Genomic DNA, 12,363 nt, shown 5'->3' with positions numbered 1-12,363 from the left:
ACATTGACATTTTCACAATATTAATTCTGCCAATCCATGAGCATGGAATATTTTTCCATCTCTTTGTGTCTTCCTCAATTTCTTTCAGAAGTGTTCTATAGTTTTGAGGGTATAGATCCTTTACATCTTTGGTTAGGTTTATTCCTAGGTATCTTATGCTTTTGGGTGCAATTGTAAATGGGATTGACTCCTTAATTTCTCTTTCTTCAGTCTCATTGTTAGTGTATAGAAATGCCACTGACTTCTGGGCATTGATTTTGTATCTTGCCACGCTACCGAATTGCTGTATGAGTTCTAGCAATCTTGGGGTGGAGACTTTTGGGTTTTCTATGTAGAGTATCATGTCATCGGCGAAGAGGGAGATACACTCTGAAGAGTTTTGATCAGGAATGGATGCTGTATTTTGTCAAATGCTTTCTCTGCATCCAATGAGAGGATCATATGGTTCTTGGTTTTTCTCTTGCTGATATGATGAATCACATTGATTGTTTTACGGGTGTTGAACCAGCCTTGTGTCCCAGGGATAAATCCTACTTGGTCATGGTGAATAATTTTCTTAATGTACTGTTGGAACCTATTGGCCAGTATCTTGTTGAGAATTTTTGCATCCATGTTCATCAGGGATATTGGTCTGTAATTCTCCTTTTTGGTGGGGTCTTTGTCTGGTTTTGGAATTAAGGTGATGCTGGCCTCATAGAACGAATTTGGAAGTACTCCATCTCTTTCTATCTTTCCAAACAGCTTTAGGAGAATAGGTATGGTTTCTTCTTTAAACGTTTGATAGAATTCCCCTGGGAAGCCATCTGGCCCTGGACTCTTGTGTCTTGGGAGGTTTTTGATGACTGCTTCAATTTCCTCCCTGGTTATTGGCCTGTTCAGGTTTTCTATTTCTTCCTGTTCCAGTTTTGGTAGTTTGTGGCTTTCCAGGAATGCGTCCATTTCTTCTAGATTGCCTAATTTATTGGCGTATAGCTGTTCATAATATGTTTTTAAAATCGTTTGTATTTCCTTGGTGTTGGTAGTGATCTCTCCTTTCTCATTCATGATTTTATTAATTTGAGTCTTCTCTCTCTTCTTTTTAATAAGGCTGGCTAATGGTTTATCTATCTTATTAATTCTTTCAAAGAACCAACTCCTGGTTCTGTTGATCTGTTGCACAGTTCTTCTGGTCTCGATTTCGTTGAGTTCTGCTCGAATCTTTATTAACTCCCTTCTTCTCTTGGGTGTAGGATCTATTTGCTGTTTTTTCTCTAGCTCCTTTATGTGTAAGGTTAGCTTTTGTATTTGAGTTCTTTCCAGTTTTTGAATGGATGCTTGTATTGCGATGTATTTCCCCCTTAGGACTGCTTTTGCTGCATCCCAAAGATTTTGAACGGTTGTATCTTCATTCTCATTAGTTTCCATGAATCTTTTTAATTCTTCCTTAATTTCCTGGTTGACCCTTTTATCTTTTAGCAGGATGGTCCTTAACCTCCAAGTGTTTGAGGTCCTTCCAAACTTCTTGTTGTGATTTAGTTCTAATTTCAAGGCATTATGGTCTGAGAATATGCAGGGGACAATCCCAATCTTTTGGTATCGGTTCAGACCCGATTTGTGACCCAATATGTGGTCTATTCTGGAGAAAGTTCCATGTGCACTTGAGAAGAATGTGTATTCAGTTGAGTTTGGATGTAAAGTTCTGTAGATATCTGTGAAATCCATCTGGTCCAGTGTATCATTTAAAGCTCTCGTTTCTTTGGAGATGTTGTGCTTAGAAGACCTATCGAGTATAGAAAGAGCTAGATTGAAGTCACCAAGTATAAGTGTATTATTACCTAAGTATTTCTTCACTTTGGTTAATAATTGATTTATATATTTGGCAGCTCCCACATTCGGGGCATATATATTGAGGATTGTTAAGTCCTCTTGTTGAATAGATCCTTTAAGTATGATATAGTGTCCCTCTTCATCTCTCACTACAGTCTTTGGGGTAAATTTTAGTTTATCTGATATAAGGATGGCTACCCCTGCTTTCTTTTGAGGACCATTCGAATGGTAAATGGTTCTCCAACCTTTTATTTTCAGGCTGTAGGTGTCCTTCTGTCTAAAATGAGTCTCTTGTAGACAGCAAATAGATGGGTCCTGCTTTTTTTATCCAGTCTGAAACCCTGCGCCTTTTGATGGGGTCATTAAGCCCGTTCACATTCAGAGTTACTATTGAGAGATATGAGTTTAGTGTCATCATGATATCTATTCAGTCCTTGTTTTTGTGGACTGTTCCACTGAACTTCTTCTTAAAGGGGAATTTTAAGAGTCCCCCTTAAAATTTCTTGCAGAGCTGGTTTGGAGGGTCACATATTCTTTTAGTTCCTGCCTGTCTTGGAAGCTCTTTATCTCTCCTTCCATTTTGAATGAGAGCCTTGCTGGATAAAGTATTCTTGGTTGCATGTTCTTTTCATTTAGGACCCTGAATATATCCTGCCAGCCCTTTCTGGCCTGCCAGGTCTCTGTGGAGAGGTCTGCTGTTACCCTAATACTCCTCCCCATAAAAGTCAGGGATTTCTTGTCTCTTGCTGCTTTAAGGATCTTCTCTTTATCTTTGGAATTTGCAAGCTTCACTATTAAATGTCGAGGTGTTGAACGGTTTTTATTGATTTTAGGGGGGGATCTCTCTATTTCCTGGATCTGAATGCCTGTTTCCCTTCCCAGATTAGGAAAGTTTTCAGCTAGAATTTGTTCAAATACATATTCTGGCCCTCTGTCCCTTTCGGCGCCCTCGGGAACCCCAATTAAACGTAGGTTTTTCTTTCTCAGGCTGTCGTTTATTTCCCTTAATCTATCTTCATGGTCTTTTAATTGTTTGTCTCTTTTTTCCTCAGTTTCCCTCTTTGCTATCAACTTGTCTTCTATGTCACTCACTCGCACCTCGTTAACCCTCGTCGTTAGGACTTCTAGTTTGGATTGCATCTCATTCAATTGATTTTTAATTTCTGCCTGATTAGCTCTAAATTCTGCAGTCATGAAGTCTCTTGAGTCCTTTATACTTTTTTCTAGAGCCACCAGTAGCTGTATAATAGTGCTTCTGAATTGGCTTTCTGACATAGAATTGTAATCCAGATTTTGTAACTCTGTGGGAGAGAGGACTGTTTCTGATTCTTTCTTTTGAGGTGAGGTTTTCCTTCTAGTCATTTTGCTCAGTGCAGAGTGGCCAAAAGCAAGTTGTATTGGGAAGAAGAGAAAAAGAGAGGAGAGAAAGAAGGAAAGAAAAGAGAAAGAGAAAAAAAAGGGAAGAAAAAAAACGAAAAAAAAAAAAGAAAAAGAGAAAGAAAAAGAAAGGAGAAAAAAAGGGGGTGGGGGAAGGAAACAAATCAAAAAGCAAAACAAACAAACAAAAAAGAACCACCGGGGAGTATCTTCTGATTCTGTGTACTTTAAGTGCCTTGGCTTCTCCTGGAAGTTGTCAGTCTAGCTGGTGTTCTGGGGGAGGGGCCTGTTGTGCTGATTTTCAGGTGTTAGCAGTTGGGGGAGCTGCTGTGCCCCTGCCTGGTGCATTGCTCAGTGGGGGTTGTTTACCCCGTGAGGCCGCAGGAGGAACAGCGCCAGTGGCGGGGCCAGGTCTGGAAACCTGGATTCAGCTCCGGCAGGAACTCCGTCTGCAGGGCCTGGAGGCTCCGGGGCGGGGCCGCTGATCTGCTCAGCTCGGGGAAGGAGCGTCCTTGCTGTCCTGGGCCCTCCCGGCCTCTGCCTGTCCCCGGGGGGAGGCCGGATCCTGGGCTCTGTCCCGGCGCCCTGTGCTCCGGGGCCTGCGCTGTTGGATTCGCGCTCCCGGGCCGCCGCCGCGCAACCCCCTCCGCGGAGCTGCCGCCCGAGCCCCTCCGAGCTGCTCCTGGAACTGCGCAGCCCCCTCTGCACGGAGCCTCTTCCTCTGCCCGAGCCCCTCCGAGCTGCTCCCGGGGCCGCGGAGCCGCCGCCCGAGCCCCTCCGAGCTGCTCCGGGTCCCGCCGGGTCCCGCCGTGCGCTGCAACCCTTAGGGAGCTCGGCGCACTCTCCTGGGCGCGCAGTTGCTGTTACTGTCCCGGGGAGCCCGAGGGCATCCTCGCCCTCCTGGGTCCTGCTCCAACTCCCTGCGAGCCCCTTTCCGCCCGGGAAGGTCGGTGCAGCTCCTGCTTCTCCGGGACGGGGCTCTCCTGTCCTGGGGACACTCGCCCCGGCCTCAGCCCGGCTCCTCGCGGGGCCCCTCCCCCTTAGAGGCCTTTGTTTCTTTATTTCTTTTTCCCCGTCTTCCTACCTTGATAGAAGCGCGAACTCTTCTCACTGTTGCATTCCAGCTGGTCTCTCTTTAAATCTCAGGCCGAATTGATAGATTTTCAGGATAATTTGAAGGTTTTCTAGGTAATTTGGTGGAGACAGGTGATTTGGAGACCCTACTCTTCAGCCATCTTGCTCCTCCCCTCTAATTTCCAGATTTAAAAAAAGCTTCAGTTATGTAGTCTTTTGTCTCAGTAGGAGAAAAGGTTATATTAGCATTAATATAAATGCTGGGTTGTATTGTTTATAGATGGTACGATATTTTCCTTAGTCTAGAAAAGCTTGGCTGTTTTTTTTGTTTTTTTTTTTTTAGATTACGGAGTTTGTACTCCAAGACTGCTGGGCTCAAAATAAAATCCAGAATCAAAACCTTTGGTTGTTAATAATTAGACACATTCAGTGTAAGAGATGTTTCTTGCCTGCTAGTTCTATCCAAAAGCCCACTGGAGCATCTCCCAGCAGCTTTCAGAATATAGGCTGTTGTAAGTTAAATATATGTATGAATTTAAGAAATTATACATAAAAAATTATATTTTTGTAGTTCAAAAGCAAATATCAACAACTTCTGTAGATCAGTCTAGTACAAACTAATGTCTTTAGATTGCCTTATTTACATTTTAACAAATTCATAGCTGTGTTTTAGAAGACTTCAAAGGTAACTTGTCACAGCATCCTGATCTCATTCTTCTTACTATATGTTTTTTATCTTGCAAGTATTAATAAATCCATATTTCATGTCTGTATAGCATCTTGTGTAGACTCAGAAGATGTAAAGCAATCTAGAATTCATTCTTTGATTTCAAAGTTCATAGATTACTTGAAGGTACAGTAGATAGGTAAATACAATGTATATATATATATATATATATAAAATAAATGTTCTCTCTGTAGAGTAAGTGCTCTTAAAATTTTAGCATAGGTAAGTAGTGGGGGAAAAGTTTCATGAAAGATGAGGTTAAAATTAGGCCGCAGCAAGCTATGAAAGAGTCATATGGACAAGAGCAGGATTTCAAACAAGGGAACTGATACATAGGAGCTAGGCTGTTAGAGACCTGCATGTAGGCTAAGGAATTATGGTTTTGTATTCTATATCTGTTATTTCAAAAGAAGGATGTAAGGTATATAAAAGAATCTGCTGGGGTTCAGGAAGAAAATAATAGAAATTCTTTTTACCCTAAAATGCACTTAATTAATATTAAAAAGATTAATTTATGCATATAAATGGCAAAATATACACATACGTTGAAGGCTGTACATAAAATATGTTTCCAGATGGGGTAGATAATCTGAATTTTAGAGACTAGTGCTGTAGATCATAGCCACCTAAGATTTAAAACAAATGTGACAAATAGGAAGTGGCATTGAGGAGACTGGAATCTCTAACAGCTTATGGAGCAGATTAGAAAAGAGAGAAAAGTAAAAGGGGGAGATATAATAAGCATATAGACATAAGGCAGCACAGGCCTGTGTTGACTATGGTGGCAGTGGAAATAATAATCTATGAAATTTAGTATTCCGTGTGATTGTGGGGAAGAAAACAAAGCATGAGCAGCAAGATTGCTTGCTGTGTTGACTAGATAAGGTTAAGTCTGAAGAGGGGATCTATTTAATGAAAGATAATGAGTTCCATTTTAGTTAAATTGAGATAGAGTAGCCAGCTATCCACATGATATTGTGCAACAGGCAGTTGGGACTATCGGTCTTCTAAATTTCAGATTAGATGTGTGAAAGAAACCATAATTGTTACTCATACAACTATAAAATGAACATGCATCAAAGACTTTATTTAAGTAATGAGTGAACCAATAAGATGTCACAGTTCAAAGAACTCAAAATACCACGTAATAATAGTTAAAGAATGCTGATGTGAATTTAAAAATGCAAGAAAACAGGTCACTGTTCACAAGGCGATAATCAATGACATCCCACAGGAAACAATTTCTATAAATAGGAATTATTTGCAGTTACTATTCATTTTCTGCAAGTTAGTCAACATCCATCCCTTCAGAGTTGTAAAATAGCCTAGTTAAAGAACAAAGGTAGATAAAACCTGAATGAAAGTTATAGCCAGGATATAGTTTTCATTGTTTTTTCCTTAAATTGTTATAAAAATTTTTAAATTTCAGAGCCTTCCTATTGATGGGGTCTTTAATCAGTAGACAGGAGGTTTTAAGTTCCTCTTCATTAAGCTAAAACTCATTTAATAACAAAGGAAAACAAAACCTTCTCTTTTATTTGGGCATCTCCAGGTCCTCTCCTATATCCTGCGATATAGGCATACCTTTTCCCTTGGAAATTCGTAAAGGTAAAACACTACCCACTCTCCTTCCACCAGATTGAATTTCACCTTAGAGCTCAGTTGCTTCAGATGGAGAGGACCCTGCATCAGGAGATCATGGGTTTGCAGGTTTAGACCTTCGTACTCTCAATACTGTGATAGGAATAGCATTTAATTTATGAATTGTCACCAAAATTAAGGATTATTCTCTTTTATTTCTTGAAGAGTACTGACAAGTCACAAGCCTTCTCTGATTATATATCTTTAATTTTTGAAAGTATGATAAATTAATACAGATCATTAATCATTTGACCAAATATTTTCAAAAAATTTAACAACACATGAGTTTTTTCTTTTAAAAGCCAATACTCAGTCTAATACTAAGTCCTAACAAGAGGTACTATGAAGCTCTCTTACCCTGAGTTTACATTTACTATGAATCATTAGTTAAGGGTAATTTTATTCTCATAACTGTTAAACAATAATCTTCAAAAAAGGTTAAGTCATGACTCTCAGATATAAAATGAACATGAATCAAAGATTTTAACTCATTAGTGACTGAGGGAACTGGAAAAGAATGTTATAGGTAGTTAATAGGTAAATCCTAAGATTAGACAAATATATAAGCCTATCAGGAAGGCAAAATACATTTGCTTCATAGAGGCAAAAAGAACCTGACCTCTTCCGTAGTAAGGACAGAAGTCAATTGAACCTCCAGCAGCTGGCATTTATTTACATGTCTACAAACACTAATTATTTCCATTACTCTCAGTTTCAACAAAATAAATTCTACCTCTACAGAGTTATAAAATAGCTCAAAGGCACAAACCCCATAGAATCGGATTGACTTGGAAGAATGTACCCTAAACAATACATAGTTTTCCAGAAAGACACTTTGGAATTGTATTTTGATCCATTTAAAAATCTTTCAAAATCTATCTTTACATAACTAATGCTGAAGGTGAATGTTAGCCAAGTTCATTGATTATTTAAAACTTACATTTTATACCATAAAGTATGCAAAAAGTACCTGACTGAATTGGCCCAAAATATGGAAATATTTAATGAAAATATAAAAACATTAAACTCCTAACACAGTTTAACTTTATTATGAGAAGTAGAAATGTTTCTTTTTTAAAGGTGCTTAGCTGACCCTCCAAAAATAAAATTTCTGTTTTTTATAGATACACTGATGAAAATTGTGGGTGCATTCATTTTAGGATTTCATTTAAGTAATCTTTGCAGTTGGAATCATTAAACATGTTTGGAATACTGGTACAAAAGAACATAGAACAGTTTGTGTCAAGGTAGCTTAAATTCATAATTTAATTATTTAAGAAAATCAACTTAGTCAACTTACATGATACATAGCCCTGAAATTTGAAAGTATTTTGGCACAATTGAGCTTTCCCCTTAAGTTTGCCATGTCACTGTGAAAACTTTCAATTGCATGTACAAGAGTAAAGTACTTTTGAGGTGCTGTTTACTTCAGAATGGAACATTATAATCATCACTAATAGCATAGACTGTGTACTGTGCTAGTACCCTGTACCCTTAAGGAATCTACTTAAAAGCAGATTCCTCAAAATGGTAGCCTTTCAGACTGTGTTTTCTTCATTGAACAAGTGTTTTTATTGTGGCTAACTTGAAGCATGTAAAAAAAAACAAAACAAAACTGAAGCTAGATTGTTTCTTTCATGCCTCACCTAGCCTTGTTAATAGATTGCAGCATTCCATTTGTTAGTACCTGTGACACAGGAGAAGCTTTTACTATTAAGCTATGTGGTAACGATAAAGAAGACAGAAAAAGTCTTTTTATGGTAGTTGGGTCCTCAACAACAACTCTTCGTGTTCTGGTGATAAGAAGAACAGTTGGATATCCAGTGGAGGTACATGGGCTTGTTATCTCCAGAGCTGATAGAGCCTCTTAAATTCCCTCACAATGACAGGAACCCCATCTGAAGTGAAGACTTGCAGAGCTGGAGATGCCAGAGCACTGTTCTTCCTCAATGAGTACAAGTAGGGTTAACCCTGTTGTTGTAGAATAAAAATTTTGTGTAATTACTTAGAAGGTCATATTCTTTTTGTTCAGTAATTTAAAAGGAGATACATACTTAGTGGTTGCTGTTAGTGGAAGAACACGACTACGATTTTCCTAGTCTTAAAATATGTGAATAGGATGGAAAAATACCTAGAGATTTCAGGCTAGAATAAGTCAACAAGTTCATGATGAAATCTTTGTTAGGCACTTACTATATTTGTTTTGTTTCTAGGGCTGTGTAGGTTATAAGAGTTCATTGTGTTCCAGTATTCTGAGTGTTAACGTCTTCATTGCTGATAGCAACTTGCAGAGTTTTGGCAAGCAGAACTTGCTGCCATGAACAGGGGAGAATACATGTCTCCATCCTTTAGTTCTAAATAACAGAACCTTTTATGGCTAAGTACACATAAAAGTTTATGTCATTAGTTAGATCCAAGGAACTTAGAGCCATAGTGCCAGTGTTGGGGAAGTAGGTGTAGTGTTTGCTTTATGCTTATGTTTAGTGATTGTATTATGGTGATGGTTTCAGGTGTGTTGTATGTAGGATTCCTAGTGAATGCCAAGTAATTTGAGAAGTTAACATATCTGTACTTAGGATTTCTTATGATTCTTTAATTTTTTTTTCTTTTTAAATTTATTTATTCATGATAGTCACACGGAGAGAAAGAGAGAGGCAGAGACACAGGCAGAGGGAGAAGCAGGCTCCAAGCACCGGGAGCCCGATGTGGGATTCGATCCCAGGTCTCCAGGATCGCGCCCTGGGCCAAAGGCAGGCGCCAAACCGCTGCGCCACCCAGGGATCCCTCTTATGATTCTTTAAACACAAAAAAATCAAATAGACTAAAGTGATTTTAAAAATAATTTGACTTTAGAGAAACTAAGAAAAAAATTCTCAAATCTGAATCTATTGTGTGTTTACATTCTTTTAGGGGAAAAAGATATGAAATAAGCATTCATAATGATTGTAAATCATATTTTAAAGGATACCAAGATTTATTATTATGAATTAATTAAAAGTATATCTTAAATCTAAATTAATCATTTAATATATTAATATAAGTTAACATACTTATATAGTACTAATCTATTGATCAAACTTTGTTTTCCAATTAAATAAACTTTGTTAGTTTACTTTGTTAGTTTACTTACTTTGTTAGTTAGTATGCTCAGTGGTTAGCTAGAAAATCAATAAGTCCCAAAGCTATTTGAGCTGTTGAACTCTAATTCTTTTTAAAAAGATCCATCAAGGTTTTTAAAAATGTAGACATTCTGCAAATAAGTTAATATTCCACAGATTGTTAAGCCCCTGGTTTTAAGGTTACTCTTCTAAATATTGGACAAGTCATTTCATGGTGATTTTAATGAAAAATATAAAAAAACAGAAAGCCAACCGTTCATTATACTTTTACCCCAAAGTAAGAAGGAAAAAAAGTGAACATATGGTCTAGGAGGTACTTTTGTTACACTCAAGAAAGTTCTCCAGAAAGTTCAGTGGATTAGATCAACTGACGAAGCTCTATAGAAAGAGAAAGCAAAGGGGGAAAAAGATACATGCTGAATGTTTTATTAAAAATACTGGAAAGAAGTAAAAGGGGGAAATTTTCATTAGTTTTTCTTTCTTTTGGTTTTATAGAACTTCAAAATAAATTTGTTGCAATCTTATAATACATGTTCAGTGTCACTAATAAAGTCATAATATTATGTACATTCTACATAGGAAAGAGTCATTACTATCATATGTAAATAAGTATTTGAGTTTTTATGCTTCCCAGTTAGTAGGAAAAGGATAGTATTTAAGGACAAATTAGGAATAAAGTTATTCAGATATGGTGCCAGTTCTTTCTGGTGGCTAGGATAAACTCAGGTGAAAAGCAGTTTCAATAGATGAAGTTGCTGAAATGTTCATTTTGTAAAGGTACTATGATAGCTTCCCAGAACATCATTTTGATACATTTCTATATCAGTTCTCACACTCATTGGCCCTATCAGATATGTTGATCAAGCTGTAATCAGATTCAGGTTATAACTGTCAGAGGTGTGAGTAATTTAGTATATTCTCTAGGAAGTTTGGGAAGAAATAAGCCAAATAAGTAAACATTCCTTTTTTTCTTAATGTACAAGGGGAACATTAATTTTTTTTGTGTCTAAAGTTTACCGTATTTGAAGGATTAGAGTACATTTGTGATCATTTAAAATCATTTCAGTGGCTCTTGTAATAACTCCGTTCATTCAGTCTGTGCTCTCTTAATAAATTTAACAAAAAAACTCATGGCAAGTTAGTATCATTTGTGTGTGAATTTTCCAATTGTATTTCAGACTTTAAGAAAGAAAGGCCTTAATGGTTGTGAGAGCCCTGATGCTGACGATTACTTTGAGCACAGTCCACTCTCGGAGGACAGATTCAGCAAACTAAATGAAGATAGTGATTTTATTTTCAAACGAGGCCCTGTAAGTACTTTTATTTTACCTCTACTTTTTATTTGTTGATCCTTTTTGTTAACTTCATTATATAGGCTCTGAACAAGAAGGAACACAGAGGGTGCGACAGCCCAGACCCTGATACTTCATATGTGCTAACTCCACATACAGAAGAAAAATATAAAAAAATTAATGAGGAATTTGATAATATGATGCGGAATCATAAAATCGCAGTGAGTACTAAAGTATGGTTTGTGCTTTTATCTTGTGCATGAAGAGATTGGCTACACTTCTTGTTTATTTTCACAGTGGGTGATAATACTAATAAGTAGAAGGGGAGAAAATTTCATTAGTCTTTTTTTTGGATTTATAGAATTTCAAAATAAATTTGTTGGCAATCTAATAATAATACACGTTCAGTGTCTTAAACATGAAAGTGAAGAGAAAACATCCTATTCCAAGTTCTACTTACTGTATCCTGTACCTTTGGATAGGGCACATAAGCCCTTCCTGGATTCCAGTATTATTCCTATGGAAAGTGAATGAATTGACTTACATAATTTTTAAGGTCCCTGCTAGCTCTAAATTTCCATGATTGTAAATATATAGGGTGCATATAGGATTTCCCTTTCCCTCTCATGGCTTTTAGGAAGTATTACATGTATGTAAATAGATCTTGAGACTATAAAATATAAATTGGTTAGATTTATACAAAATTTGGTGTTTCACAATTATGTTTAGTTATTATTGTATAGTGGCTGTAATAGTAGTAGCTTACTCTTTGGTTCTTTGTAAGTGTCCCAAACTATTTGGCAAAATAACCTCCAAACTCCTATTATTTTCTTACACATAGGTATTGAGGAAGAGCCCCTTGGCTTGATATTTATTTAAGAAATCAATGTTCTTAAATTGGTTGCAAAACAAATAGTTGGTTTAAAATTTTCCTATGCTCAAACATCTAACTGTCATGAAAACCAGTACTTTTTTGAGTTCATCAAAGAGTTCTCATGGGAAGTTCATTGGCCAAGAATTGCTTAAAACAGCTATTCTGGATCTGATTTTCTAATGCTATATATGTCTTGCAGGCTTCATGGAACAAATTGGTTCCAATGCTGATATTTATTTCATGGTCAGAATTAATTCTCTTAAAAACTGTGCCATACATCATGGATTATTTCTCCAAAGTAATCCTTTACTATTAGAAGCTCATGAAAAATAGATTTAAGGAAGTATTTTTGTGCTAATACCTTTATTATTTTTAAAAAATAATCCCAAAACAATAGCAAACTAAATAAAATCCCTTCTGACCTCACACGGATGTTGGTAACTTTGTAGTTAA

The 12,363-nt window shown here is 37.1% G+C and overlaps 1 protein-coding gene across 16 annotated transcripts in view; it reads left to right on the top strand.

Annotated features, from left to right (window-relative positions):
• MEF2A (myocyte enhancer factor 2A) overlaps nt 1–12,363 on the top strand; it is a 190,052-nt gene that overhangs the window by 119,831 nt on the left and 57,858 nt on the right. For 12 of the 16 annotated variants that reach the window (XR_005356926.1, XM_038532687.1, XM_038532686.1 and 9 more), the window contains one exon: nt 11,120–11,269. Coding sequence is in view for 15 of the 16 variants with exons in the window: in XM_038532687.1 (XP_038388615.1) it covers nt 11,120–11,269 (150 nt within the window). In the remaining variant the exon portion in view is untranslated. Of the gene's footprint in view, nt 1–10,922; nt 11,055–11,119; nt 11,270–12,363 lie in introns of all 16 variants that reach the window. The other 4 variants (XM_038532681.1, XM_038532684.1, XM_038532682.1 and 1 more) reach the window with 2 other exon arrangements.

This window comes from Canis lupus, chromosome 3, assembly GCF_011100685.1.
Source record: "Canis lupus familiaris isolate Mischka breed German Shepherd chromosome 3, alternate assembly UU_Cfam_GSD_1.0, whole genome shotgun sequence".
NCBI lineage: Eukaryota > Metazoa > Chordata > Mammalia > Carnivora > Canidae > Canis > Canis lupus.
The sequence above is the reverse complement of the archived record's forward strand: the minus strand, read 5'-3'. Positions and strand labels throughout refer to the sequence as shown.